The sequence below is a fragment of the Salvelinus namaycush genome, chromosome 24, assembly GCF_016432855.1.
Source record: "Salvelinus namaycush isolate Seneca chromosome 24, SaNama_1.0, whole genome shotgun sequence".
In the NCBI taxonomy this organism is placed as follows: Eukaryota; Metazoa; Chordata; class Actinopteri; order Salmoniformes; family Salmonidae; genus Salvelinus; species Salvelinus namaycush.
The window spans coordinates 25,823,605-25,848,606 of NC_052330.1; the positions used below are offsets into that span (position 1 = coordinate 25,823,605).

At 41.9% G+C, this 25,002-nt stretch overlaps 2 protein-coding genes across 2 annotated transcripts in view; one reads left to right on the plus strand and one right to left on the minus strand.

Annotated features, from left to right (window-relative positions):
• The window catches only part of LOC120019539 (otoferlin-like), a 127,134-nt gene extending 104,045 nt beyond the window's left edge, over nt 1-23,089 (minus strand). Inside the window, exons 1-2 of the mRNA XM_038962838.1 lie at nt 23,011-23,089; nt 12,901-12,959 (exon numbers count right to left, since the gene is read on the minus strand). Of these exons, the coding sequence (XP_038818766.1) occupies nt 12,901-12,959; nt 23,011-23,089 (138 nt within the window). The remainder of the gene's footprint in view (nt 1-12,900; nt 12,960-23,010) is intronic.
• An 878-nt stretch (nt 23,090-23,967) lies between these two features.
• fam166c (family with sequence similarity 166 member C) lies at nt 23,968-24,626 on the plus strand. The gene is made up of 3 exons (XM_038962659.1): nt 23,968-24,041; nt 24,168-24,441; nt 24,513-24,626. Exons 1-3 carry the CDS (start codon nt 23,968-23,970, stop codon nt 24,624-24,626), a joined length of 462 nt encoding a protein of 153 aa, XP_038818587.1.
• Nucleotides 24,627-25,002: the final 376 nt, after the last annotated feature.

Below are 25,002 nucleotides of genomic sequence, written 5' to 3' on the forward strand. Positions count from 1 at the left end.
CAAATTAAATACAATAATTGAAGTACAAAAAACAACATTGGATGAGCGTTGCTTGGTTCTTGGTTTGCTTCTCAAACCTTCCTAGATGGTTCCACAACCCAATGTGCTAACTGTCGCTCCCCTTTCCCAAAGCAGATGAACTCATAACCAGAAGGTTTCTGGTTCAAATCCCATGCTCACTGTTGTATACAGTACCAATGGAATTAACCTGACTGGCACCAGACACCTACAGTACACCTACAGTACAGTATATAGATAGCTATAGAAATATACCATGCACCACATTTTGGACAGAGGCCTCCGCAAATGACTATTCAACAGTCTTATGGTCTCAAAAGCATCCTCAAGCCTACTTCCTTCTCTCCCTTCTCTTCCTCCCTTCTCTCTTTCCCTTCTCTCTCTCCCTTCTCTCCCTCCCTTCTCTCTCTCCCTTCTCTCCCGCCCTCCCTTCTCTCCCTCCCTTCTCTCTCTCCCTTCTCTCTCTCCCTTCTCTCCCTCCCTTCTCTCTCTCCCTTCTCTCCCTCCCTTCTCTCTCCCTTCTCTCTCCCTTCTCTCTCTCCCTTCTCTCCCTCCCTTCTCTCTCTCCCTTCTCTCCCTCCCTTCTCTCTCTCCCTTCTCTCCCTCCCTTCTCTCTCTCCCTTCTCTCTCTCCCTTCTCTCCCTCCCTTCTCTCTCTCCCTTCTCTCCCTCCCTTCTCTCCCTTCCTTCTCTCTCTCCCTTCTCTCTCTCCCTTCTGTCTTCCCTTCTCTCCCTCTCTGTTCTTACATTGTCTTTTACAGAGAGGCAGCGTTCCTTAAATGGAGGTATGATGCGCTCGTTAAAAATGACAGATATGCTCTGACCGCATTAAGGGCTAAGAGCTCAATTAAAGACAAGATATTGACTCCCATGGTCCTTCACTGTAAAACCATGGCGACTAGCTTGGTGAGCAGGGTCATCCCGCAGTCCTCCTAGCCATATCCCATGATTCCTCCTGACTGTTGCCATGGACACAGAGGATGAACACATCTAGGATGAGATAAAATACAGTGCATTCGGAAAATATTCAGACCCCTTGACTTTTTCCGCATGTTGTTACGTTACAGCCTTATTCTAACATGGATTCAATAGTTTTTTTGCTAATTTTTTCTAATGTATTACAAATAAAACACTGAAATATCACATTTACATAAGTATTCATACTCTTTACTCAGTACTTTGTTGAAGCAACTTTGGCAGCGATTACAGCCTCGAGTCTTCTTGGGTATGACGCTACAAGCTTGGCACACCTGTATTTGGGGAGTTTCTTCCATTCTTCTCTGCAGATCCTCTCAAGCTCTGTCAGGTTGGATGGGGAGTGTGGCTGCACAGCTATTTTCAGGTCACACCAGAGATGTTCGATCGGGTTCAAGTCCGGGCTCTGGCTGGGCCACTCAAGGACATTCAGAGACTTCACCCGAAGCCACTCCTGCGTTATCTTGACTGTGTGCTTAGGGTCGTTGTCCAGTTGGAAGGTGAACCTTCGCCCCAGTCTGAGGTTCTGAGTGCTCTGGAGCAGGTTTTCATCAAGGATCTCTCTGTTCTTTGCTCCGTTCATCTTTCCCTCAATCCTGACTAGTCTCCCAGTACCTGCCGCCAAAAAAAACATCCCCACAGTATGCTGCTGCCATCACCATGCTTCACCATAGGGATGGTGCCAGGTTTCCTCCAGACGTGACGCTTGGCATTCAGGCCAGAGAATCTTGTTTCTCATAGTCTGAGAGTCTTTAGGTGCATTTTGGCAAACTCCAAGCAAGCTGTTATGTGCCTTTTTTTCTCAGTTTCGAGTCTCATAGCGAAGGGTCTGAATACTTATGTAAATATGGTATTTCTGTTTTTTGCTTTTTTATAAATGTGCACAAATTTCTAAAAACCTGTTTACACTTTGTCATTATGGGGTACTGTGTGTAGACTGTTATTTAATAAATTTTTCCCACAAAATGTGGAAAAAGTCAAGGGGTCTGAATACTTTCCGAATGCACTGTATGTAGCTACAGCATGGATGCATTCTCTGTTTCACTCACAGAGGAGAGCATCTCTGAAGTTTCCCTGGCTACCCAGACTCCTTGCTTAGCTTTTTCTCTGCAATGAGCCTGGATCTGAGTACCTCCCAGACCCTTCACTGAATGCAAACACATTCGGGGCTATCTGATTGGTCCAGAAACCAATGGGTTGGGCCAGAGCCAGAACACACGTGGGTAAAGTGGTGGTTTGAAAATTTGTCATTGGCTTTGATACACTGATTGGATAGAGACGATCCAATCGCAGACATTGTTTTTGAACAACCTCCTTTGTGCCCCTCATCACCACAAACAACTTCAACAATGGCAGTCTCAGTCTCTAAAGTATGTAGCGAACGACAGAGCAACAGAATAATTTTGTGCTAATAATAATGTCCTTTTGTAGTTTCAATATAAAATACCACATAAAATAAATGATTTCATCATTCTATAATGTGTTGAATCAAAACAGATCATGATCTATCCATCATCCCTTTGATAACACCTCACTCCAGTTGGAGGAAAGCTATATGTCATTTTCATGGGAAGTGATGTAATATTTAGTACTGTATTTCCTGGACAGGGTAGGGGAAGGGCGAGGTGGTCTACTCTGGGTTGTATATAGCAGTATTCCACTAAGCAAGTAGGCCTACAGCCCGAGCTCAACTCTGAGACAGTTCATTTACTGAAGATCGTTTCGACCTCACATCAACACAGAGATTATGACATAGTCTTACATAATTCACTAGAGTTCCTTCAATAATTTGTTTTACCTATGAAGGGAGAGGCCAGGTCTGGCTTTACAGAAGAATGTGCTGTACAGAGACCGTGGATTATGCTATGCTCACTGATAGTGAACAGACTTAAAAAATATATATTCTCTTTACTTACAGTTTCTTACAATCACTTTGGCACTAATTTCAGAACCTTGATGTGATTTTTCAAAACTCTAGACACAAAACTCACAACCAATGATCAAAATGAAAATTATTCAAAACTATTACACATTTTCCAATTGCTTGGATACAATACACATAAAGCTAAGATCATTTGTTCGTGGAACTAAAATCACCTGTTCAAAATGACACAACTTCAAATCAAAGTATTACCATTTCAAAATACAATTCACACATTACATCTGAGATGACTGTCTATTCATTTCATTACAATGATCTAACTATTAATTGATACAACTGCTCAAAATGATAAGTAGCTGTTGCATTACTCTTAATGCATAGTTTTATGGAAACTGACAAACAATATTCCATGTTTAGATCATGAAAGATTCAGGATAACGAGATCCATTGACACCAATTACCATGGAATATGAACCAATTGGACTACATTATCTATGGATGTAATATTTCATCATCATTCTTTATCAGACACTGTTTCTATGGTCCCATGTACCACTTTTCCAGACCATGTTTTCAGATTTGACATTACTGTACACTCACCGGCCACTTTATTAGGTACACCTATGTAATACTGGGTAGGACCCCTTTTGCCTCCACAACAGCCTGAATTATTCACGGTGTTGTACGTTAAGAGATGCCCTTCTGCACACCATTGTTTTAAACAGCTGTTATTTGAGCATTTGTGGCTTTTCTGTTAGCTTGAATGAGTCTGGACATTCTCCTCTGACCTCTCTCATTAACAAGGTGTTTTTGCCCACAGAACTGCCGCTCACTGAATGTGTTTTGTTTATCGTACTATTCTCTGTAAACTCTAGAGACTGTAGTGTGTAAAAATCCCAGGAAGGCAGCTGTTTCTGAGATGCTGGAATCACCATGTGTGGCATCAACAATCATACCACGGTCAAAGTTGCTTAGATTACGCATCTTGCCCGTTCTAATGTTTGGTCGAACAACAACTAAAGCTCTCTACTCTATATACTCTATATATTGAGTTGCAGGCAGCCACATGATTCGCTGTTCGAATGTAACCCTCCTTGATGGGCTAAATCAGGTCTGTAGAGCTGATGGCATGACCTATGTCATTGTGTGGGATAATGTCAGGTTCCACCATGCTCAAATGGTGCAAGCATGGTTTCAGGCCCATCCACAATTTACCACCCTGTACTTACCCCCATACTCTCCTTTCCTTAACCCGATTGAGGAATTTTTCTCCACATGGAGATGGAAGGTATATGATAGGCGCCCTCACGAACAAGCCACCCTTCTCCAGGCCATGGATAACGCATGCAATGACATCACGGCAGACCAGTGTCAGGCCTGGATTCGCCATGCCCGAAGATTCTTCCCAAGATGTTTGGCTAATGAAAACATCCATTGTGATGTGGATGAGAACCTATGGCCAAATCCACAAGACAGGGTTGAGGGAAATATAGAAGTACAGTAATTAATCCTTTGTTTTGCTTTTTACAGTAACAGTGATGTATTTACGTGTAGTACCATAATGAAACATGCATCACATATTTTGTACTACAATATTTAATGATTGAATTAACAACTACACAGTGAAACTATTGGTATATTGTGTGTGGGTGATCTAAATTAATGTTCCTATGGTATTTCATGATAAATTAGTTATTTGAACCAATGATTCAGCAAGTGCAAGGTTTCTTTAAAGATATGAATGCACAATGCAATGTTTTGAACATTGGACAGCCTGTGTTACAAGTGATGCCCATTTTGAATTTTGTGTCTAGAGTTTTGAAAAATGACCACAAGGTTCTGAAATTAGTGCCAAAGGGATTGTAAAAAACTGTATTTCAGACAGTACAGCCTTTGTGTGTGTGTGTGTGTGTGTGTGTGTGTGTGTGTGTGTGTGTGTGTGTGTGTGTGTGTGTGTGTGTGTGTGTGTGTGTGTGTGTGTGTGTGTGTGTGTGTGTGTGTGCGTGCGTGCGTCTGTGCGCGTGTGCGTGTGCGTGTGTGTGCGTGTCTGTGTGTGTATGTGTGTTGAGTGACATACTGCAACTCATTAGAGGGTAATTATTTTTTCTGCACCAAATGAATCCTGATTAAAATAACATGACCATACAAAGAAAAAAATATTGTTGACATGAAACCTCTTCAGTATTAATGAGATTAACACAACATACGATCAATGATGATCATTGTGGTCTTTACGGCAAAGCAACGTCCGTTAATGACACCTCTATGAACACATTTTTATTTATCTGATTAACAATGTGCATATTTCAACTATTCTTCCCACGCCAGTACACTTAAGCACATCCACCATCACACAAGGTTTTACACTTTGAATCAAGTTTAAAACAAGTACAATATAATACAGTAACTGTATTGAAACAGTCAATTTTTCTCTGGCTGCTGCAAGGGCACTTTATACAGCTAATCTAAAGGGATTTGATTGTGAATTCAGGAATAGGCTAGCGTCTTGATTAAACTCCAACTGTTGTCATTGTGTAAGGCACTGAGGCCATCTGGTGTGGAGTTAACTGCAGAGGGGAAATGGGTCAAGTTGTCCAGGTAGGTTTCACAGAATCGCCCATTGTCTATAAACCAGATACTGCAGCACTACGCAATCAAACTGCAAACGTTTATTATCTTTACACCAAAAAACCTTTGGCTGATGTCCAATTTGACATGTCAGCATGACCTGAGACTGCTCCACTGTACTATCCCAAAAGCTTCTGTAGAGTCAGAATTGCGAGCAAAGAAAAGCTGTTTTGAGAGTACTATTTTAAAAGCTTGAGACTTGAAACGCAGAAACTCAAGGCTGATAAATCATAGTCAAGACTGAACTGTCTAGCCCTGAAACTAGCCTGTCCATCCACTCCAATACCCTTTCAATCACAGCCCAGGACCACTTTACCATGTTCTAATAAATCTATGGGGACCATCTTTTTCAATATCGCCAGATATCGATCTATCAACCTCACCACCATACCCTATCAAAGTCTGTCAATTTAACCTGCCAATCTGTACACAGACATCTATTCAGAATCCATACACGGAGCACAGGGACATGTCACCTACAGTACACCCATGGCTATACCAATTACAGGGATCTCGCCACTGAAGACCAATACAAGAAATCTACCTGAGATCTATAACTGAGGCAATTATACTGTATTACATTATCTCAGCTGGGAGCAGTAGAATACAATATCCTGACATGTACCAAGGTCCTGAAAGTTCTCTGTTTCATTGAAAGAGTTTTAGACATGATGAGATTATTATCTTGTAGCTATTTATGGTCATGATCTGTTCTTCTCGCTCTGGTGGAAAGAGAACGTTTTGTGAAGGGGGGGGCTGTTGTTGCAGTCTTAATGGCGGTGCCTTGTCAGTCCTGCATAGTGTTCTCTGTGTGAGATGAGCATTATTATGCAGATGCATGCAGGAGAAACGAGGAGAAACGAGGACGAAACATTCCCCTCGGAAATGAGTGTGTCTGTGTGTGTGTGCGCGCACGTGTGTGTTAAAACTTTAAGAACAAGACAGCAATGAATAAACCACAGAAGTGAGAAATGCAATGTGGGATTTCATGGTTACAAATACCCATGAAACCGCTGCCTTCAGTAACACAGTGTGGAAAGAAATAACTGTCTAGGGTAAGTGAATATCTTGTATCCAGCATCATGTAGGAATAAATAGTTTCTACCTTTATTCAGTGTGCTGGGAGATTGGATACTACTTCTGTAGCGAAACACTCCTAAAGTGAAAACACGTTAGTCTTTTTGTAGTCTGCAGATGCCTGTGGTCCACATCTCACATTCTCAAAGCCCAATGACAAACCAGAGTACTTCCTGGAGCTCCACATGATCAGTTAGCTGTTTCGGTTAGTCTGACAGGGATATGGTTCTCTCCATGAACTGGATGTCATGGCGCTGGGTTAACAAGAACACTCGCTATATTTAACCCCATCATAACAAACAGTCGCATGAGGGCCCTCGTTTCCTGCAACTCAACCATAGGCCGAGGTAATCAGGGAAGTGATGCGGGCAATCAGGGAATTGATGCGGGCACTTTCAGGAAGTGACTTCACAGTGGCCAGCTACAAGCTTTCAGTGAGTGGTAACCTACATACTGGCGGACAGGCACAATACATTATGAAATAGCTCTATGTCTTTCAGTATGCAAGCGACTGAAAAAGTTATGAAAGATGTATGACTTTTTTTTTTTTTTTTTGCTTTGGTTGCCTCATGAAAACATCTATCTGTAAACCCTATGTATGATCCCAATCAAGAAGGCTACACAGCATGAATAGGTTACGCTGCAGAACGTTTAGAAAACAACACTTTCTTTTAACTTCCCAACACTCAGAATACTGTTAACTAGCGGCCCAAATACACAGCAGTATTCTAGCTGGAGGAGATGGCTTCATGGAGGTAGTGTAGTTCGCAGGTTAATACACTAAAGAACAGGGAGAGGCTCCAATGTACTGCAGCTACAAGCTAACCCTCTCATGTTGAATCATGAATACAGATTCAGCATCCAGTCTATCAAAGCCATGTTCCAGGTCAAGCATAAAGAAACAGACCTCCTATATTTATGCTAATGAGGCAGTGTTCTACTAGAGAGGCTGGCCTGTGATATACAGTGAGTTTTATTATGAAGATGAGGAGGGTTATTAGAATGTAGAAAATTCAACTGCTTACACAATCAAAGCTTTTTGGGTTAACTTTTGATATAAATCATGCACATTCACACTGTTGAAGCTGTCCTCTAGACACTAGACTGCCCGGGGTCAGACTGGACAATCCATTGATGATGAGTTGACATAATAACCTCTTTATCGTTTGGTGGTTTGGATGCACAAAGCCCGGGCAGGCAACATTGGATAACTCTCTGTCCGATCACATCAGTTGTCCTACTGTAACTGTACCAACTCACCAATATAAATGAGGCAATAACAATACCATAGGAGAATGTGTGTGTGTGTGTGTGTGTGTGTGTGTGTGTGTGTGTGTGTGTGTGTGTGTGTGTGTGTGTGTGTGTGTGTGTGTGTGTGTGTGTGTGTGTGTGTGTGTGTGTGTGTGTGTGTGTGTGTGTGGTCTTTGTGCAGGCATGGGTACATTAAGTCTCATCTGGCTGTTGTTCCTGATTAGACCCAAAACAATAGCGCTGGTTATCAGCAAAGGAAAAAGCACTCAGTGTCTAAGCCGAGCCATCAAAGGAAAATGTTTCTGCTCTTAAACAACAAGCAGAAAAACTCAAGCTCTCCTCTGTATGAGAGAAAAACTCTTAATGTATGAGAGAAAAACTCTTAATGTATGTGGGAAAGGCATAACCTATATTTTGTCTGGTACTCTCTTTCTCTCTCTCTCTCTCTCCCTCTCTCTCTCTCTCTCTCTCTCTCTCTCTCTCTCTCTCTCTCTCTCTCTCTCTCTCTCTCTCTCTCTCTCTCTCTCTCTCTCTCTCTGTATCTCTCTCTCTTTCTGTATCTCTCTCTGTATCTCTCTCTCTGTATCTCTCTCACTCTCTCAAAATCAATTCAAGTGGCTTTATTGGCATGGGAAACATATGTTAACATTGCCAAAGCAAGTGAGGTAGATAATATACAAAAGTGAAATAAACAATAAAAATGAACAGTAAACATTACACTCACAGAAGTTCCAAAAGAATGAAGACATTACAAATGTCATATTATGTGTATATATACAGTGTTGTAACGATGTGCAAATAGTTACAAAAGTACAAAAGGGAAAATAAATAAACATAAATATGGGTTGTATTTACAGTGGTGTTTGTTCTTCACTGGTTGACCTTTTCTTGTGGCAACAGGTCACAAATCTTGCTGCTGTGATGGCACACGGTGGTATTTCACCCAGTAGATATGGGAGTTTATCAAAATCAGGTTTGTTTTCTAATTCTTTGTGGATCTGTGTAATCTGAGGGAAATGATGTGTCTCTAATATGGTCATACATTGGACAGGAGGTTAGGAAGTGCAGCTCAGTTTCCACCTCATTTTGTGGGCAGTGTGCACATAGCCTGTCTTCTCTTGAGATCCAGGTCTGCCTACGGCGGCCTTTCTCAATAGCAAGGCTATGCTCACTGAGTCTGGACATAGTCAAAGCTTTCCTTAAGTTTGTGTCAGTCACAGTGGTCAGGTATTCTGCCACTGTGTACTCTCTGTTTAGGGCCAAATAGCATTCTAGTTTGCTCTGTTTTTTGATAATTCTTTCCAATGTGTCAAGTAATTATCTTTTTGTTTTCTCATGATTTGGTTGGGTCTAATTGTGACGCTGTCCTGGGGCTCTGTGGGGTCTGTTTGTGTTTGTGAACAGAGCCCCAGGACCAGCTTTCTTAGGGGACTCTTCTCCAGGTTCATCTCTACATCGTACACAGAGGATATTTTTGCAGAATTCTGCATGAAGAGTCTCAATTTGGTGTTTGTCCCATTTTGTGAATTCTTGGTTGGTGAGCGGCCCCCAGACCTCACAACCATGAAGGGGAATGGGTTCTATAACTGATTCAAGTATTTTTAGCCAGATCCTAATTGGTATGTCCAATTTGATGTTCCTTTTGATGGCATAGAATGCCCTTCTTGCCTTGTCTCTCAGATCGTTCACAGCTTTGTGAGGCTGATATTTAGGCCGAGGTATGTATAGTTTTTTGTGTGCTCTAAGACAACGGTGTCTAGATGGAATTTGTATTTGTGGTCCTGGCGACAGGATCTTTTTTCGAACATTGTCTAGGACAAAAAGGCTTCTCAACAGTTTTTACCCCCAAGCCATAAGAGTCCTGAACAGGTAACCAAATGGTTACCTGGACTATTTGCATTGTGTACCCCCCCAACCCCTCTTTTTACGCTACTGCTACTCTCTGTTCATCATATATGCATAGTCACTTTAACCATACCTACATGTACATACTACCTCAATAAGCCGGACTAACCGGTGTCTGTATATAGCCTTGCTACTGTTATTTTCAAATGTCTTTTTACTGTTGTTTTATTTCTTTACTTACCTACACACACACACACACACACACACACACACACACACACACACACACACACACACACACACACACACACACACACACACACACACCTTTTTTTCGCACTATTGGTTAGAGCCTGTAAGTAAGTAAGCATTTCACTGTAAGGTCTACACCTGTTGTATTCGGCGCACGTGACAAATAAACTTTGATTTGATTTGGCAGAATCTGTGCAGAAGATCTAGGTGCTGCTGTAGGCCCTCCTTGGTTGGTGACAGAAGCACCAGATCATCAGCAAACAGTAGACATTTGACTTCAGATTCTAGTAGGGTGAGGCCGGGTGCTGCAGACTGTTCTAGTGCTCTCGCCAATTCATTGATATATACGTTGAAGAGGGTGGGGCTTAAGCTGCATCCCTGTCTCACCCCACAGCCATGTGGGAAGGAATGTGTGTGTTTTTTGACTATTTTAACCACACACTTGTTGTTTGTGTACATGGATTTCATAATGTCATGTGTTTTCCCCCCAACACCACTTTCCATCAATTTGTATAGCAGACCCTCATGCCAAATTGAGTCGAAGGCTTTTTAGAAATCAACAAAGCATGAGAAGACTTTGCCTTTGTTTTGGTTTGTTTTTTTGTCAATTGGGGTGTGCAGGGTGAGCACGTGGTCTGTCATACGATAATTTGGTAAAAAGCCAATTTGACATTTGCTCAGTACATTGTTTTCACTGAGGAAATGTACAAGTCTGCTGTTAATGATAATGCAGAGGATTTTCCCAAGGTTGTTGTTGATGCATATCTCTCTTTCTCTGTATCTCCCTCCATATTTCATTTTCTCTTCTCTGTCTTTGCTCTCTCTTTCAGTATTCCACTGTCTACCCCTCATCCCTCCCTACCTCCCAGAGTGAGTCTTCAGGTTTAAAAGCATTACAGAGCTGATTTCCTAACCTGACAAGAGGAATCGCACTGGGAAAACTTTCCAGAATCCAACAGCTACAGAGCCAAACGGAGCCAGTCAATTATCAGCCTCCACCAAAGCTCCTGGCCCCTGAGGCATTACAGGTCTCTCTAGACATCCGCGTTGCCTCACGCATGTCCTTGGGTCTGGTTTTCAAGACTATTACAGGTCTACAATTTATCAGAATCATATTCAGAGTAGAGCAGGGTTCTTATGCCTGCTAATATCATTTGTTTATTTTTAGATGGCCAATGTAAAGGTAAACCACAAAGTAATCATATTCATGGTGTCTCTCAGGTACAAACAAACTAACTCTCACTCTTCCTCTCTCTCTCTCTGCCTAGTTAAGTCTCTACACCCCAGTAGCCTGCAGTATGTCTGGACTGGTCACACTGTACAGCATGGCTGCCATCCTCTAGCTCTCACTGCCATCTCAACCCCACAAATACCACCACCGAATACTATTTGCAAGTGGCCCATTAGAGTGGACTAGATAGGAAATGGCCCATTTACAATAGACGTCAAATGAGATTCCTTCTTGCCTTAAGAACAGAAGTACTGTAAAGAAATAATGCAAAACACCTGATAAGATGAAAATAGTGCAGGATTTCCTGTTAGCAGAGCCTGGTCAAATCCCTGATGTGATAACCAACACCGGAGCCTGTTAATAAGAAGTATGGGTGAACACACTAGCTGCATACCCTCAACGCGATCAAAACAGAGGAGATGATTGTGGACTACAGGAAAAGGAGGACCGAGCACACCCCCATTCTCATCGATGGGGCTGTAGTGGAGCAGGTTGAGAGCCTCAAGTTCCTTGGAGTCTACATCACCAACAAACTAACATGGTCCAAGCACACCAAGACCGTCGTGAAGAGGGCACGACAAAACCTATTCCCCCTCCGGAGACTGAAAATATTTGGCATGGGTCCTGAGATCCTCAAAAGGTTCTACAGCTGCACCATCGAGAGCATCCTGACGGGTTGCATCACTGCCTGGTATGGCAACTGCTCGGCTTCCGACCACAATGCACTACAGAAGGTAGTGCGTACGGCCCAGTACATCACTGGGGCCAAGATTCCTGCCATCCAGGACCTCTATACCAAGCGGTGTCAGAGGAAGGCCCTAAAAATTGTCAAAGACTCCAGCCACCCTAGTCATAGACTGAACTCTGCTACCGCATGGCAAGCATTACCGGAGCGCCAAGTCTAGGTCCAAGAGGCTTCTAAACAGCTTCTACCCCCAAGCCATAAGACTCCTGAACAGCTAATCAAATGGCTACCCAGACTATTTGCATTTCCCCCCCCCCACGTTGCTGCTACTCTCTGTAATTATCTATGCATAGCCACTTTAATAACGTTACCTACATGTACATAATTACCTCAATTACCTCTACACCGGTGCCCCCCGTACATTGACACATTGACTCTGTACCGGTACCCCCTGTATATAGCCCAGCTATTGTTATTTACTGCTGCTCTTTAATTATTTGTTATTCTTATCTTTTACTTTTTTAGGGATTTTCTTAAAACGGAATTGTTGTTTAAAGGCTTGGAAGCAAGCATTTCACTGTATGGTCTACACCTGTTGTATTTGGCACATGTGACAAATAACGTTTGATTTGATTTGATTTGACCATGTCCATATCAAGCAAAGTAATATCCAACACAAATCATTCGTGTCATGGTGGGGAAACTCTCACCTCAGGACACAGGGATGTAAGGCCTATAGACACAGGGATGTAAGGCCTATAGGGGGCGGCAGGTAGCCTAGTGGTTAGCGTTGGACTAGTAACCGAAAGGTTGCAAGATCAAATCCCCGAGCTGACAAGGTAAAAATCTGTTGTTCTGCCCCTGAACAAGGCAGTTAACCCACTGGTCCTAGGCCGTCATTGAAAAAAAGAATTTGTTCTTAAATGACCTGCCTAGTGCTCTTTGTAGCCTCCCGCATCCATCTCCCCCATATGTACTAACTCCGCTAAATTAAAATATAAACACAAAAGAAAAAGGGCTTGATGGTTATTTGGAATCTAATAGAAGAGTTACAAACCTCATCAAATCTGGCCTCATCCTCACAGTTCTCCAGAACACGTGTGTAGAACGACAGACCTGAGGGGTGAAAGGACAGAGGTCAGGGGTTAGACAGGCTCAAAGGGTTTTAAATATTCAAATGATAAAAATACAAAAAGTTGTTCAATTAAGTGTAGGGTCACAAAGGGTCAATGAGTCTGGTATATGCCTTGAAGAACACGTTGGAAAGCAAATATCCATCCATCTGACATCTCTATCCTCTTATTTGGTGCCAAACTCGGTCTGCAAATGTTTGCTAATGTTCATTTATCATGCTAGCGTTCTCAAGCAAATTCCTACTACTAGACATTTTCCATAGTTATTACAAAAAAGATCAAACACGATAAATCATTTGTAACATTGTTTATTTCGACGTTTTAAGTTCTATTGCATCATCAACATGTAGTCTACTGCTCTAAACAACCCAACATGGGATATTCACGCAACCCAGCTGAAAATACTGGGTTAAAAACAACCCAATTTGGGTTATTTGGTAACCCAGCATGTGTTCTGTCCAATATTTACCCAGCGCTGGGTTACCAAATAACCCAAATTGGGTTGTTTTTAACCCAGTATTTTCAGCTGGGTTACGTGAATATCCCATGTTGGGTTGTTTGGATTACCCAAATATGGGTTAATTTAACCATCAGTTGTTGTTTTTAAACCATCAGTTGGGTTGGCCCGGCGAGCAGCTGGGTATTTTTGTATGTAATCCATAGGTTATTTTCAGGATACGTGGCCTAAATTAAACATTCCTATTAATAAATCTAAGTTTGTACACTGCAAATTAAAATGTGCCTTGAATATCTTTGCACATTACATTTTCCAATATAAAATTCATAACATTATTATTTACATATCCCAAAATTGGGATAGGCATAGGCTCTTGAGGAACTGATACACTTGTGTAAGCCTCATTAAACAGTAACTTGCTCATAATATTCATTTTGGGGGTGGGTTAAAGTAGTTGTACCTGATCCAAACACTTTCTTACTAAAGCACACTTACCAGAAGTACAGTGACACGCTCTGATAATAAAATGATGTGCAATACGGTTCTGGACAGTTAGCTCACAGTGGTAAGGCTCCAAGTACCTGACACCTATTGCCACTTGCGGTGGACACATGTATTGCAGTATTGTGTTGGGAAGAACATTGCAATCATTACCTTGAAAATGAAGATTAGAGGTTCAATTCAATTGAACCTGCATTGCAGAATTTACGCTGTAGCTCTTTTTCCAATGGTCAAATGAACTCACAGATTGTTCTTAGGTAGTGTATAAAAACCTACAACTACTACCAAGGCAACCTCTCTCACAGGGATCTGGCCTCCCGAGTGGCGCAGCAATCTAAAGCACTGCATCGCAGACCCGGGTTTGATCCCAGGCTGTGTCACAACCGGCCGTGACCGGTAGTCCCATAGGGTAGTGCACAATTGGCCCAGTGTCGTCCGGGTTAGAGGAGGGTTTGGCCGGGGGGGGGGGGGGGGGGGGGGGGCTTTACTTGGCTCACTGCACTCTAGCGACTCCTCGGATGAACGGTGAAACCTCCGACACATTGGTGCAGCTGGCTTCCGGGTTAAGCGGGCGGGTGTTAAGAAGCAGGGTTTGGCAGGTAATGTTTCAGAGGACACATGACTCGACCTTCACCTCTACCGAGCCCGTTGGGGAGTTGCAGCGATGAGACAAGATTGAAAAAGGAGGTAAAAAATATATATCTGCCCTGTGTGGGATTAGAACTCCACCACTATGCTTTAAAATTTGGAGTACGGCACTCAGTAATGTGTTGTATTGGATTTGCCCCAAACAGACAAAAAGTGAACTGCTTTGCTGCATTTTTTGCAGTTTTACTTTAGTGCCTTGTTGCAAACAGGATGCATGATTTGTAATATTTTTTATTATGTACAGGCTTCCTTTCTTTTCACTCTGTCAATTAGGTTAGTAATGTGGAGTAACTACAATGTTGTTGATCCATCCTCAGTTTTCTCCTAGTACAGCCAATACACTCTGTAACTTTTTTAAAGTCAGCATTGGCCTCATGGTGAAATCCCTGAGCGGTTTCCTTCCTCTCTGGCAAATGAGTTAGGAAGGACGCCTGTATCTTTGTAATGACTGGGTGTATCGGTATCAATTGACCATCCAAAGGGTAATTAATAACTTCATCATGCTCAAAGGGATATTCAATTTCTGCTTCTTTTTTTACCCATCTAACAATAGCTGCACTTCTTTGCCAGGCGTTGGAAAACCTCCCTGGTCTTTGTGGTTGAATTGAAATTCACTGCTCGACTGAGGGACCTTACAGATAATTATATGTGTGGGGTACAGAGATGAGGTAGTCATTCAAACATCATGTTAAACACTATTATTGCACGGTTATTATGTGACTTGTTAAAGCACATTTTTACTCCTGAACTTATTTAGGGTTGCCATAAAAAAAGGGTTGAATACTTATTGACTCAAGACATTTTTGCTTTTCATTTTTTATTAATTTGTAAGCATTTTGAAAAACAAAATTCCACTTTGACATTAATGACCAAAAAAATCTACATTTAATGCATTTTTAATTCAGTCTGTAATACAACAAAATTTCAAGAGGTGTGAATACATTCTGAAGGCACTGTAGCTACCTATATAAACGTATAATCTACATTGCCTACATGGTTTTTTCTTCGTAAAAGTAGATGTGTATGAAACGACGTGTATGAACCTTCTCAAGATGCCTCTACATCACGATTTTAATGGTAGTTGAACCGTTAGGGGCAAAAAGAACTAGATTTACTACTGTCAGCGTTCAAGCTAACAATACAACAGAACAGATTGAACAGCATTACATTTATTCTATTGGCTGGCCAAAAATAATTATCTGAAAGCCACGCCCCTACTAAGCCACACCTCCAGTCTTCTGAGCTGACCCGCTGAGTCTTATCTCATTAACTCAGCATCAATAACCCAGCACCCAGCATCAATAACCCAGCATCATTAACCCAGCATCATTAACCCAGCATCAATAACCCAGCAGTTTTTAAAGAAAACAACCAAACTACCCAGTGACCCAATGCCTGCAACCCAGTAGTTAGGTCAACTATAAAACCCAGCATATATTTATAGTGTAACCACCGCAGATCGTTTGTGGACTGATTTGGGGTTGAGCTTTTAACCTGTTGAGGATGCTCATTTTAGGAGAGCATTGACTGGCCTGATATGTCAGCTGTGCGAGGAATTATTGACGCTTTGTCAAAGTTTTAGGCGCTCTTCCTTAAAAGCCAGTAGCTTCAGTGAATTGGCCATTGCTTTTAATTTGTTTGTTATTATTGTCAGTCAAGTGTTCGTCAACATTAATATTCATGGTTCAGCTCACCTTCTGTACCTGTAAATGAATACCACCATTTTACACGTGAATTCCGTCTGACTCCTGATGCTTTGCACCGCATGACATAACCATATACTAGTTGCCAGAGACCCACTCAACCTATGGCACAACTCTCCTTCCCTGGCAATAGATAACAGTAAAACTCCAGCCATCTATTTACATGTGTCAGACTAAGTGGAAAGGGCAAGACAGAGTAATGGTGCTGTAATAACCGAATGACAAGCATAAGCCCACACCAGGCTTGATACGAGGAGCCAGAGGAGAGGAGAGAAAGACAGCCAGACAAATAAACAACTAAATGATGACTCATAATGACACCAAATGTAACAGAAAGAAGACAGAGAGAGAGTGACAGAGAAAGAGGGAGAGGGAGAGATTGAAAGATAGAGAGAAAGAGAGATTGAAAGAGAGAGAGAGAGAGACAGAGAGAGAGAGAGAAAGAAAGTGACAGAGAAAGAGGGAGAGGGAGAGATTGAAAGATAGAGAGAAAGAGAGATTGAAAGAGAGAGAGAGAGAGACAGAGAGAGAGAGAAAGAAAGTGACAGAGAAAGAGGGAGAGGGAGAGATTGAAAGAGGGAGAGGGAGAGATTGAAAGAGCGAGAGAGAGAGAGAGAGAGAGAGAGAGAGAGAGAGAGAGAGAGAGAGAGAGAGAGAGAGAGAGAGAGAGAGAGAGAGAGAGATAGACTACTGAGTCTGTGGTGACATGATGCTTTTCAACAAAAGGAAAAGGCATGGACACAGCTATACCTCCAATCTAATGTATACATATTAAATATAGACTAATTAAAATACAACTGTGTGAATTTGTACCTGTTCATCTTTTACATTTTCAGTTAGGTTGTTTAAGAAAAGATGCACCATATATGTATGACCACAAGGATAGTAAACACAGTGACTACCGGGTCTATTAAAAGACTGCTTTGTGAATGAGGGCTGGTGAATATCAGAAAGCTCTTCTGTGGTTGTGCGTTTATGTGTACTTAAGACATTTGCTTTGTGTGTATGAGGCTTTGTGTGGGTGTTCATGTCTGTTGATGTGTGTGTGTAGACAGCTCATATGTACTGAGGTTGCCAGCCAAACACACACACACACACACACACACACACACACACACACACACACACACACACACACACACACACACACACACACACACACACACACACACAGGTAATTACTGCCCATGTCACTCTGTTTGGTTATTAGCCTGGACAGGGAAGCAATACTTTCTCACAAGCAGGCTAGCAACCCCATTACTTATCTCTCTCTGTGTTGAAATAAATACATTCATCACCTGTTCTCCATTTGCTGGAACAAAATATATGTATTTCTTATTCAACTCAGATTATACAACAAATGAGGTGTTGTTTTGAGAAACTACAGTTACTGCAACAATTATTGTGTTATGTAAGTATACTGGATAACCTCTATCCTAGGTTTTAAAAACAGTTTATATATCATGTATATATAATGAATTTGTTTATTTAAATTGTAAGTGACTTTGAGATTCTGTATGAAAAGCAGTTTATAAAATAAATATATAATAATTAATATTAGTATATTCAAGATGTTGAAAAAGATTTGTTTCTTCCCTTCTTTTTGAAGTTGGAGTATACATCAAAGGCTTTACATGTGGATCTAATGGTTTCAGGATAATTCAGTACACAATGTCAGCTCTGTAGTTTGAACACAATTGCAATTGCAGCATAAAATCCAATGTGTTCCACCTACACAAACCACAGTGAGCATGACTGTCCTGACGAATATTTTCACCTAACAGAGATATTAAAGCTGTTAGTCTTTTGGGTTTAATAGGGTAGGACCACACACACATAGTGGTATGCAAGGCCCTCTTAAAACCAAACAACAATTCAACACGGCAGCTTGGAGAGAGAACGAAACAAGCCGTAAACGAGCAACCATGTCAGAGGAAAGAGACTGAAACTAAATGACAAAAGAGAGCGAGAGAGAGAGAGAGAGAGAGAGAGAGAGAGAGAGAGAGAGAGAGAGAGAGAGAGACTACAGTGAATGGTAGACGTGGGGGCAGTCTGTGCACTTTCAATTTCCTGGGGATTTGCAGAATGTGAGTTTTTCTAAACTGATATCTTACTGTAGGGTGATTAAGGGTCTATAACAGCAGAACAGAGGCTAAAATACACCTGCAGTGTTCTGTAAAAAAGGATTGAAAGGAAAGAGAGCATTCAGCAAACTGTTTCATTTCTAGAGGAACAAAAAGAAAGAAACAGAGATTGACAGAGAAGGAGAAAATAAGAGAGAGAGTCCCTTTCACACCAATACAGCCTATTTTGAATTTGAGAGAAGAGAGAAAAGAGAGAGAGAGAGAGAGTCCCAGGCAGGCAGAACGATAACAACTTCTTAGCGAATCAAGCAATCTGTAATTTAGTCTCAACCAAAGTGAAACTGACTCCATTCCGTGATGGTGGAAGTAATTGTTTAATTTGTCATTTATTTGATAGTGTAACACATTGGCTATGTTATCTTCCCCTCAGGCCCCAGATGAGAAGATAGGCATGACCATCAAGCCTTACTGCACTACAGTACAAGCTGGAGTATCTGGCATTTGAATAGGAAAGAACTAGACTTCACAACTGGGCTACTTACATAATTACTAGACTGATGATAACAAAGGGGAAGAAAAAAATACGTATTTTTACCGCCAGCAATTCAGCACCCTTCTAAAATACCATTAGTAAGGGATTCCAGAAGTTAATAAAATGATAGCAGAACTTTTACAATATTCACACTCTCATTCGACACAGTGGTGCCAGTAGATGTGGAAAAATACTTGGCTTTAATGGACAGACTGTCCTCTACCATTCACTAAAATGTACTTACTGAATACATATTCTTGTGTATAGGTTTTTGTACAGTATATGTGGACTTCAACGTGATCAATTCATTGATTTACATCCTAAATTATCTCCATCTTCATCTACTTAATGGATACTTGGGTCTTTATGTTTGTCCTTCTGGAGAGATGTTTAACGCTGTGGTTACTGGTAACAAAGCAAACATAGCCTTCCCCATTAACCACATCTGTAAGGGATATACAGGTTGGCATGCCCAGTGGGGCAGGGGCTTCCTGAGTGAGCCTTTCCTCTCCAGACAGGAAACAGTCTGAGCTGAAAGCACTCAGGAAGCCTTGCTGACAGCCTGTATAAGAGACCAGGCAGGGAGCTATCAACAGCATCTCAAACACCAGAGAGACAGGGGTGGATAGGGAAGGAGAGAGAGAGGGGGAGATGGAGAAGGACAGGAAGGTGGACAGACAGACAGACTAAAACTCAGGTTTCACTTTAATGGGTTGCCTTTTGCTGTTAAATGAGACACATTGCTAAGTTGTCGTCCTTCTCACTGACATCGTAAGTTAATAGATCAGAAACCGAACACCTTTTGGTTCCTTAATTCAACTGAACAACAGGCCACATAATATAGGGTTTCAGTGCCAGGCAGCCAACAAATACAGCAGGTGTCCTATTCAATTGGTAAAATATTTCTATGGCCAGTACTGTTTAAGCAGGGTGACTCTCATATGCCCCAATGTAAACTCTTACTAACATTGCCTCTACAAAAAAATTCTTTCAACAAGTAATTCGTCATTGTTATGTCAAAGAGTTAAAGCAGAATTTCTTTCAACAAGTAATAAGTCATTGTTATGTCAAAGAGTTAGAGCAGAATTTCTTTCAACAAGTAATAAGTCATTGTTATGGCATAAAGAGTTAAAACAGCATTTCTTTCAACAAGTAATAAGTCATTGTTATGTCATAAAGAGTTAAAATAGCATTTCTTTCAACAAGTAATAAGTCATTGTTATGTCATAAAGAGTTATCACTGAGACCTGCAGAGATTCTAGAAAACATCCCGAAAGGCTTTTATCATAGGTTGGTTGGTTGTTGGTTGGTTGGTTGTTGGTTGGTTGTTGGCTGGTTGTTGGTTGGTTGTTGGTTGTTGGTTGGTTGTTGGTTGGTTACTGTGCGCACATACAGAGACTCAAGTGGAACGAGGAACAGATGTAACACTTGACAGGGCTGCTAAAGATCTGACACGTTCCCTGGTGCCCTACAAGAAAATGCTGGAATTGATCGGCACACACATATAGACACACAGATGAGAGTGTGGTTAGAGTGTGGCACACACACACAAAGATAGAGAGAGAGAGAAAGATTCACACACGAACACACAAAGATAGAGCGGGAGAGAAAGATTCGCAGACACACACAAAGATAGAGAGAGAGAGAAAGATTCACACACGAACACACAAAGATAGAGCGGGAGGGAAAGATTCACAGACACACACAAAGATAGAGAGAGAGAGAAAGATTCACACACGAACACACAAAGATAGAGCGGGAGGGAAAGATTCACAGACACACACAAAGATAGAGAGAGAGAGAAAGATTCACACACGAACACACAAAGATAGAGCGGGAGAGAAAGATTCACAGACACACACAAAGATAGAGAGAGAGAGAAAGATTCACAGACACACACAAAGATAGAGAGAGAGAGAAAGATTCACAGACACACACAAAGATAGATAGAGAGAGAAAGATTCACAGACACACACAAAGATAGAGCGGGAGAGAAAGAATCACAGACACACACAAAGATAGAGCGGGAGAGAAAGAATCACAGACACGCACACAAAGATAGAGAGGGAGAGAAAGAATCACAGACACACACACAAAGATAGAGAGGGAGAGAAAGAATCACAGACACACACACAAAGATAGAGGGAGAGAAAGAATCACAGACACACACACAAAGATAGAGCGGGAGAGAAAGATTCACAGACACGCACACAAAGATAGAGAGGGAGAGAAAGAATCACAGACACACACACAAAGATAGAGCGGGAGAGAAAGATTCACAGACACGCACACAAAGATAGAGAGGGAGAGAAAGAATCACAGACACACACACAAAGATAGAGCGGGAGAGAAAGATTCACAGACACACACACAAAGATAGAGCGGGAGAGAAAGAATCACAGACACACACACAAAGATAGAGCGGGAGAGAAAGATTCACAGACACACACACAAAGATAGAGCGGGAGAGAAAGAATCACAGACACACACACAAAGATAGAGCGGGAGAGAAAGAATCACAGACACACACACAAAGATAGAGAGGGAGAGAAAGAATCACAGACACGCACACAAAGATAGAGGGAGAGAAAGAATCACAGACACACACACAAAGATAGAGCGGGAGAGAAAGATTCACAGACACGCACACAAAGATAGAGAGGGAGAGAAAGAATCACAGACACACACACAAAGATAGAGCGGGAGAGAAAGATTCACAGACACACACACAAAGATAGAGAGGGAGAGAAAGAATCACAGACACACACACAAAGATAGAGAGGGAGAGAAAGAATCACAGACACACACACAACGATAGAGAGGGAGAGAAAGAATCACAGACACGCACACAAAGATAGAGAGGGAGAGAAAGAATCACAGACACACACACAAAGATAGAGCGGGAGAGAAAGATTCACAGACACACACACAACGATAGAGAGGGAGAGAAATAATCACAGACACACACACAAAGATAGAGAGGGAGAGAAAGAATCACAGACACACGAAGGGTTCCATGTGAACAGCAGTTGAACATGGGTCAGTCGGTCCACACACATGTAGCATGCAGACGTTTACACACGTAAGTATGCATGAATACCCACACACAGACAGGCACCTACACATACAGGCACACACGCAACACGCACATGCACAAACATGCACGCGCACACACACACACACACACACACACACACACACACACACACACACACACACACACACACACACACACACACAAACACACAATGTTTGTGTCTAAGCCTTCCAGGTGTTATGGGATCAACAGAGGCAATGTAAGCTACTGTATCTCAGAAACCAGAATTCACTCTCCAAGGTGCTGAAATAACCAACCAGCTAAAGCAACTCAAACACACAAACACAATTCCGTGAACACAAATGTGTGTAAATCCACATATATAATATATTGTTCTATCCAAATAGTTCCATTGGGATGACCAATCTGTTTCCAGGCAGACCTGCCTGGCCATGGGAGTTGGCCATAGAGGGCCACGGGAGAGCTTCATTAAGTCGAGTCGAATTCCTTTCAGAGAAGAAAATCAATGGTGTTTGAGATTGTGAGATACAACTCCGCTGAGCGCATTATTGGGAGAACGAGCGCCCGTAGAGAATAGATGAAAGCTGTTGAACGTGAAACAAAGGTAGCATATAACGGGTATGGGCTCAACCTCATTTTGATCAATAGGACTTTATTAAACACATTTCTCAACTTGACGGTCAATTAAAAAACGATGTCTTAATTCGACAAAACTAATGGTTGTAGGCCGACCATAGGTTTTGAATTAAAATTCCTCAATAAAAACTATATACATTTCTTTGAGGATATCATGTATACCCTTGCATAAAAGCGCTCCTCGCCTCCACAATCCGTGTCTCTCACATCACCTCCTGGGATTGCGGAGATAGACAAGGGGTTTCTCCAACTTTTCAGCGCAACCACAGGAGATGCGTCAGCACATTAGGGCTTACCTGTCCACAGGCTCACACACCGAATCCCACGGATCACATCGCAAACCCCGGGCACTGCGCAATCAGTATATGACTAGTATAGGGACAAAGGATCTGCAGTGATAATAAAAGCTTGTTACCTCGAAATGTGACTTTGGCGATTCTGTCCGCCTTTCCGCGAAGGTCCCGGACCATTTTTAGGTGGACTAAAAGAGCCATGTCAAGTTAGGTACAATCCAGCACTTCAGGAGAAAATTTACTATTTTTCTTCACAGAGCAAAACAACTCTAATGTGCTGCTGATATGCGTATGAACCAAATGTTCAGTGATCTCTAAACCTAGACCCTCTAATTGTGTCTTTGGTTCTCTGGAACAAAAATCTAATTCCATCTCGCATGCATCATCTGCTTTATTCTCCTTCGACAACAAGAAAGGAAGGATCTTTAATTATTGGTAAGCTTTCGTTTTATCCCGCGCTATATGCTCGGTGGCTGCTGGGTCTCGCGCATCGCAGTGACTGACTGGCGCGTGTGTGAAGGCAGGGGTTTGCGCTCTGACTGACAGTCGGAAGGAAGGGAGGGTGACAGAGTATTGGAGATGGACGGTTGCATTCTCTGAATTTTAGTTTTTTTTACAATTGTTAGAAAGACATTCACTATACAGGTCAACGGTGGGCTTCCATATTAAACATGTTTGGGAATTTTATTTTATTGCAATTTCATTGCACCTATAGGCTACCACAATTCCATATATGCCAGTCATTTGCAATTTCTATAGCTTAGTTTTCAAGATGACCAAATGTATTTAAAAAATATAAAAAAATTGATCTTAATTCAATAGTAATTAAGCTTATTAATAGTTTTTACGTTAGGTCACGCAAGAAAATGTGAGTGCAGATATGCATGGCACAGTTTTGTCATTATTTCGCAGGGTCACGCTGGGTAAAAGGGCAGTTGCCAGGCAACTCTTTGTTGTCCTCTGGTCGCCTGGTGTTAGCCTGGAGGTGTGGGTCAGTCTGTGTTTGGTCCGGTGTTTGGCAGCTGCTTGTAGTCCTCCGTCTTGCGTGGTTCGAGGGTTCGGGTGATAATAACAGTAACATGGCACTCAGAGGAAATGGAACGCTTATCACGCACAACAACTCGACCTACATCCCACGTTCCTTAATGCCCGGGTGAGCGACGCACCTGCAAAATGGACAGAACCATAAGAAACGAGTTGCCTACGGACAAGTAGGCTTGGATAAAATATGTGTCATAAGTTAATAACATGTTATTTATTTACTTTATCATTTGTAAAGATACTGCGGCTATGTTCCAACTTCAAAGTACTTGTATGGAGACACATTCGGGAATGCCACCATCAAATATTTTCAGGACTTCCGCAGCGGGGCAATGGCCTGCAGCACGATCCCGTACAGCCGCGGTGGGATGTTCCCGTCCATCTTCTCCAACAGCGGGCTCCTAGTGTCGGCCCAGCGGGCTCAGAGCCGCAACAGGACCCTGAACAGTCCCTACTTTCCCCGTTTCAATGTGGACTTCAAACGCCAGGAGACGCTGAAAAGCTTCGGAGAGGTGAGACGGGGATGGGGGTTTGATGCCTCATTTTACATAACATGGTAATCATGAACCGTATTGGTTTGCAGCTCTCTCAGAAACACCGAGAGAGCTATAAGGACAAGACAGGAACACGACTTCCCATCAAACACTTCGTCATCCCAGTGAAAGAGAGCGACAAATACTTCTGGAAGCAGATGTAAGATCTAAAGTTGTGTAGTCAATAAATATTCCTGTAATGTTTTTACATGTACCTTTACGTGCTATTGTGTACAGATGCGTCTAAAACAACATACTACTGATGCAACAAAAATATTTGTTGGATAGTAGGGCTTAATGAACTTAGACTGTCATAACTGCTTTCAATTTTAGAAAGCACATTGTAGGCTATTGGCAATGGACTTGTTAATGCCTTGTAGTCTGTATGTACTAAATGTATATATTATTCCAAAATAAAACATACTCAACCACACATTACAATTGCCCATCTCTCCACTTATATTTTTCTGAAATGCATTACATGATGTGCCCATCCGAACCTGATACACAATTCGACCAACCACACATCCCAAATGACAA

Excerpts from the sequence above, each read along its gene's own strand:
- fam166c (XM_038962659.1), top strand. The coding sequence starts at position 23,968 with ATGGCACTCAGAGGAAATGGAACGCTTATCACGCACAACAACTCGACC. Across the intron at positions 24,042-24,167 it reads CCACGTTCCTTAATGCCCGG|ATACTGCGGCTATGTTCCAA; the intron begins GTGAGCGACGCA and ends TCATTTGTAAAG. Across the intron at positions 24,442-24,512 it reads CGCTGAAAAGCTTCGGAGAG|CTCTCTCAGAAACACCGAGA; the intron begins GTGAGACGGGGA and ends ATTGGTTTGCAG.